This window comes from Python bivittatus, unplaced genomic scaffold, assembly GCF_059951505.1.
Source record: "Python bivittatus isolate LINGU-HERP-01145 unplaced genomic scaffold, Pbiv_v1 ctg000580_np1212, whole genome shotgun sequence".
Taxonomy (NCBI): domain Eukaryota; kingdom Metazoa; phylum Chordata; class Lepidosauria; order Squamata; family Pythonidae; genus Python; species Python bivittatus.
The window spans coordinates 6,640,642-6,645,353 of NW_028277087.1; the positions used below are offsets into that span (position 1 = coordinate 6,640,642).

The 4,712-nt window shown below is 52.2% G+C and overlaps 1 protein-coding gene across 1 annotated transcript; it reads right to left on the reverse strand.

Moving 5' to 3' along the window:
* Positions 1-653: 653 nt before the first annotated feature.
* LOC103057799 (heat shock protein Hsp-16.1/Hsp-16.11-like) lies at positions 654-1,809 on the reverse strand. Its single transcript, XM_007443864.4, has one exon. The coding sequence runs from the start codon at positions 1,728-1,730 to the stop codon at positions 1,089-1,091; it is 642 nt and encodes a 213-aa protein (XP_007443926.1). The 5' UTR covers positions 1,731-1,809; the 3' UTR covers positions 654-1,088.
* Positions 1,810-4,712: the final 2,903 nt, after the last annotated feature.

Here is a 4,712-nt window from a genome sequence, read left to right on the forward strand (position 1 = left end):
GGCCCGCGGGGGGATTGAGACAACTATAAAGGAGTAATGTAAATGTACCAAGCCAGTTCTGGCTTTGCTTGTGACGGCTACGTTACGCATGAGTAAACCTCTTTTGTGAACCACGGGAGTTTCTCTGTCGAACGGGGCAAACCTTACAACTTTTTCATCACTGTTGTAACTGCAAACGGTTGTTCAACAGGGCAGTCACCAAATGACCACCAGTACATTGGCCATAAACAGGTCATTTCCCCATCTTCCTCCCAACTCCCAGAACTCATTAGCAGAATGAGCTGGATTGCATTAGGAGGAACCACTGACAGCAAGTTGCTAACACAGCTGCACTACAGCTACAATAGGCCCTGTGCGAGGTTTGACCAAGTGGGTTACCAGTTGTTCCATTCAGAAAAATGCCAATTTCCAAACAGAGGAAGCAAACAATGTAACTTTGCTTCTTTCCATTCTCATGGCCTTCCAGGAGGTGAAAATGTGATTCTCCCAGAGGGTCTTTGGGGATTAATTGTATACAGGAATGCCATTTTTCACAGTTCTACAGTTTCTTATTCTTAGTTACTATTTTAAACGTTTTATCCTGATTTTGTACCTTTTTTAATACATAAACTCTGTAAACGACTGAAGTATCTGGTTACAGGCAGTCAGATGAATTTTTAAAATCAAAATAAGTTTATTCTTAAGAAAACGTTTAACAGTTACCCAATGTCCACCTTTGTGTCCTTATAAAGAACACCATGCTTGCTCACAGTCACATTTCACCCTCATTTAAGAATTCAAACTTCCATGTGTACAGTAGAGGGCAACCCACTCCTCCCTTCCCACCCACTCCCTTTCCAGTCTGTTTCCTGCACACCCTCTGAAATCTTCAGCTTATCCTATCGCGTTGGTGCTGGAGCAACGTAACACAACAGGCAGGCAGGCAGGCCTCCGTCCGCGTGTAAATCGAAAGGGGCTTCCTTGCACACAAGGAAAGGAGGAAGAGAATCGAGGCTCGGCTGCTCGGCCCCGCAGAGACTTTCCGGCCAGCCGCTGAGCCTGCTCGTTTTCGCGGGGTGGGTGCGAGGGTGGGGGGAGCGTCCACGCGGTCAGGGGTCCTTGGGCTTCTCCTCCCCGCCGAGACTCGCATCGGCCGCCGGCTTGACATCGATGGGGATGGCTTTTTGCGCGGACGCCGACGAGGCCAGGCGCGGGGCTTCGATGCACAGCTGTCCGTCCGGGGCCAACGAGCACGTGACGGCCTGCAGGTCCACATCGGGCGGCAGGAGGGTCTCTCGGCGGAGCTCCTGGCGCTCCACCCAGGAGCCGCCGCCGCCGCCGCTGCCCTCGCTCTGCCTGTGGCGCTGGGCGGTCACCGTCACTTTCCTTCCCTCCAGGTTCACCGTCATCTCCTCGGGCGCAAAGCCGGCCACGTCCACCGAGAAGCGGTACTGCCCTTCAGGCCGGCCGTCCTCCCCGGCCGGGCGGGCGCTCTCCTCCGACGCTTCCTCCCGGCCTCCGCGCTCCCAGGTGGCGAGCGGCGCCGCCTGGAAGAAGGCGCGGCTCATCTTCTCCATCTCCTGGAACTGCCGCTCCACGTCGCCCATCACGCGGTCCACGAAGCTGGGGCTGGACGGCCACAGCAGCCTGCACGCCGGCTGCGGCTCGCTGAGCCAGACGGGGCCCAGGCCGGCCAGCCGCCAGCGCCGCAGCGGGAGCATCCGAAGCAGGACGCGGGAGTAGCTCGCCATGGGGGCAGCGCCGCAGAAACCAGCAGCAGCGATCAACCTCTCCGGGGCGCGCTCGGGTTCTGGCTGGCTCGGCAGCCCCCGCCGCCTTTTATAGCCCCCCCAGGGCCCGCCTCCTCGGGCTGATAAGCAGCGCGGGGGACGGCCTCGGTTGGCTGTCAAAAGTGACGCAACGGCGTGCAAGATGTTTCTAAACAAGTCTGGAAAGGAGGCGGCGGTTCCAGCGGCGCCGCGGGGAAAGCGGCGCCTCGCGAAGGGGTTGGAAGTCCGGCAGTGCCAGCCCCGCTTGCTCCTCAAATCAGCCTCAAGGGCAAAGTAGGCAAAACGCGTTAGCGCTCTAGCAGCTTCTGGAAAAAGCCTTCTTTGCCCGAGTCACGGGACGGGCTGCTCGGCCAGCTTTCACACGCTTGCAGGCTACGCGCGCTCGCCAAGGATAGCGGTGTTAATGTTGCCAGGAGCTGGCCCGCTGCTTTTGGGGAGGGGGGTCCAGAAAAACACCGTCGGTGTGGCCTCTCTTTCAAAGCCTGGCCGTTCCCCTCTTCGCCCATTGCAGACGTCTGTACAACAACCCTGCGGAGGAGAGTCAGCACTGCTCTCATTGAGGGAATGCTAAGATGAAAAGGGGGCATGAAGACTTCCCACCCCCATAGAAGTGTGGTAGATGAGGGACGGGAGTTTAGCCCCTTTCTATGCACAGAGATTGGCAGCAGGAAGGGAGGCAAACCATTCAAACTGCGGTGAGCAAAGATCTGGAGTCTTAGTTTGGCCTTCTGGAGAGGCAGCAAATCCCCAATAATATCACAGGAGCAGGTGGATTTAAGGATTAGAAAGCCTCAGAGAGACCTTTTTCCCATCTTTAAAATCACTGGAAAAGGGGAAAAAAGAACAAAACCCCCAACCCAAATCATACTTATATTTGCTGCCATAATTTTAACAGTGTGTTTTTTGCCCATGATTCAGGGTTTTTGAGAGGAGAGGATTGCCCCACCCACATTTTCCGGTAGGTAAGGCACCCACGTGAAAATGGGCCATTAAAAAAAATCATTTATTTATCAGATTGGTAGGGCCACCCATCTCACAAGTGGTGACTCTGGGCAGCATACCACATACAACACTTAATTAGAAAAATAAATATATTTTTAAAAATCATTATTAAAAAACTATAAAAAGCACATGAACAACTCCCATTTCTTGGCTCTATTAACATCCTCTGACAATACTTTTACTTGGTGACCATGCGTATTTATCTGGATCCGGAAGCAAACTAGCATCCAATGCAGCTCGCGGAGCAGAGGTGTAACATGTGCCGTTCAAAGGGCACTCATAACTGCCTGTGCTACTGCATTTTGCACCAGCTGAAGCTTCCAGATACTCTTCAAGGGCTGGTCCATGTAGAATGCATTACAGAAGTCCAAACAGGAGGTAACTAGGGCATGAGTGACAATGAGCAGACCCCCCTGATCCACCTAATTTTGCCACCTAAATTTCGTGGCATGCTCTCAAATGGGGTGGCCCTTACAGAGATACCTTACGGAGATTAGGACACCTAATGCCCCCAGGCTGTGAGTTGCTGCTCCTTGCTGCTTAAGGGGAGAAGATCGGTTGCAACATGACTCCCTATCTGCACACCTTTCCTTTTTAAATTGCATCGGCAACGGTGCGTCCAAAAACTGAGCATGACCCAGTCGGGAGCCCAGACATGCTGCAGAGGAAGGTGCTGAAAATCATCCCTCTCTGGGCTTCCTTGTCCTCAGCAATATTCTCATTGATTGATTGAATGCCATCAAGTTGTTTTTGACTCCTAGCAACCACATAGATAGATTTTATCCAATCCTATCAATATTGTGACATTGAAACTAACTGCAGAAGAAGCTCCTGAGCACAGTGAGCTTTCCAGGTGCGAGAGCAATTTTTTTTTTAGCTAGTATGGTTAAAATAACTGTGGTAGGTTTGTGTGGGTCTTCCGGGCTGTGTGGCCGTGTTCTGGAAGTTTTGTTTCCTAACGTTTCGCCAGCACGCCAGCACCTGTGACCGGCATCTTCAGAGTGCAGGAGCAGAGACAGGAGCAGTTCTCTCTGTGCCCAGGATGAAGTGACCCTTTTTGTGGGTATTTATAGAGATCTGAGGGGGGGGGAAGGGGGGGATTGGGGATGTGGGGGGGGTTGGGTTACTGAGTGGCTGCTTGTTTTGATGTCAGAATCTGTGTGTATCTTCCTGGGGATTAGGAAGGGTTTTTTCTTCTATTGGATTGTTAAGGAGGGGCTGCTGGGGGTGATTAGCAAGTTCATTGTGTGAACTGTTCACATGTCCTGGTGGTTGAGCTGAGTTCCTTGACCTTTTGCAGGCTGTATTTTTCAGGATTGGTAGCCAGGTTTTGTTGATTTTTAGACTCTCCTCTTTTTTATTGAAACTGTGCTGGTGTTTGTGAATCTCAGTGGCTTCCCGGTATAGCCTGGTATAGTGGCTGTTGGTGTTGTCCAGTATCTCTGTGTTTTCAAATAGGATTTTGTGTCCAGTGTGCTTGAGAGCATGTTCAGCTACTGCAGATTTTTCTGGTTGCTGTAGTCTGCAGTGTCTTTCCTGTTCTTTTATCCTGGTATGGATGCTGCGTTTTGTGGTCCCGATGTATACTTGCCCGCAACTGCATGGTATGCGGTATACTCCTGCGGGGGTGAGGGGATCCCTTTTGTCTTTTGCTGATTTTAGCACTTCTTGTCCCCCCCCCAACATCCCCTATCCCCCCCTTCCCCCCCCCTCAGATCTCTATAAATACCCACAAAAAGGGTCACATCACCCTGGGCACAGAGAGAACTGCTCCTGTCTGTGCTCCTGCACTCTGAAGATGCCGGTCACAGGTGCTGGCGAAATGTTAGGAAACAAAACTTCCAGAACACGGCCACACAGCCCGGAAGACCCACACCAGCCATCGTATGCCGGCCGTGAAAGCCTTCGACAATACATTGTGGTAGGTTTATTGATTATATG

Bases quoted from the DNA above. Each gene is read 5' to 3' on its own strand.
- LOC103057799 (XM_007443864.4), bottom strand. From the start codon at position 1,730: ATGGCGAGCTACTCCCGCGTCCTGCTTCGGATGCTCCCGCTGCGGCGC.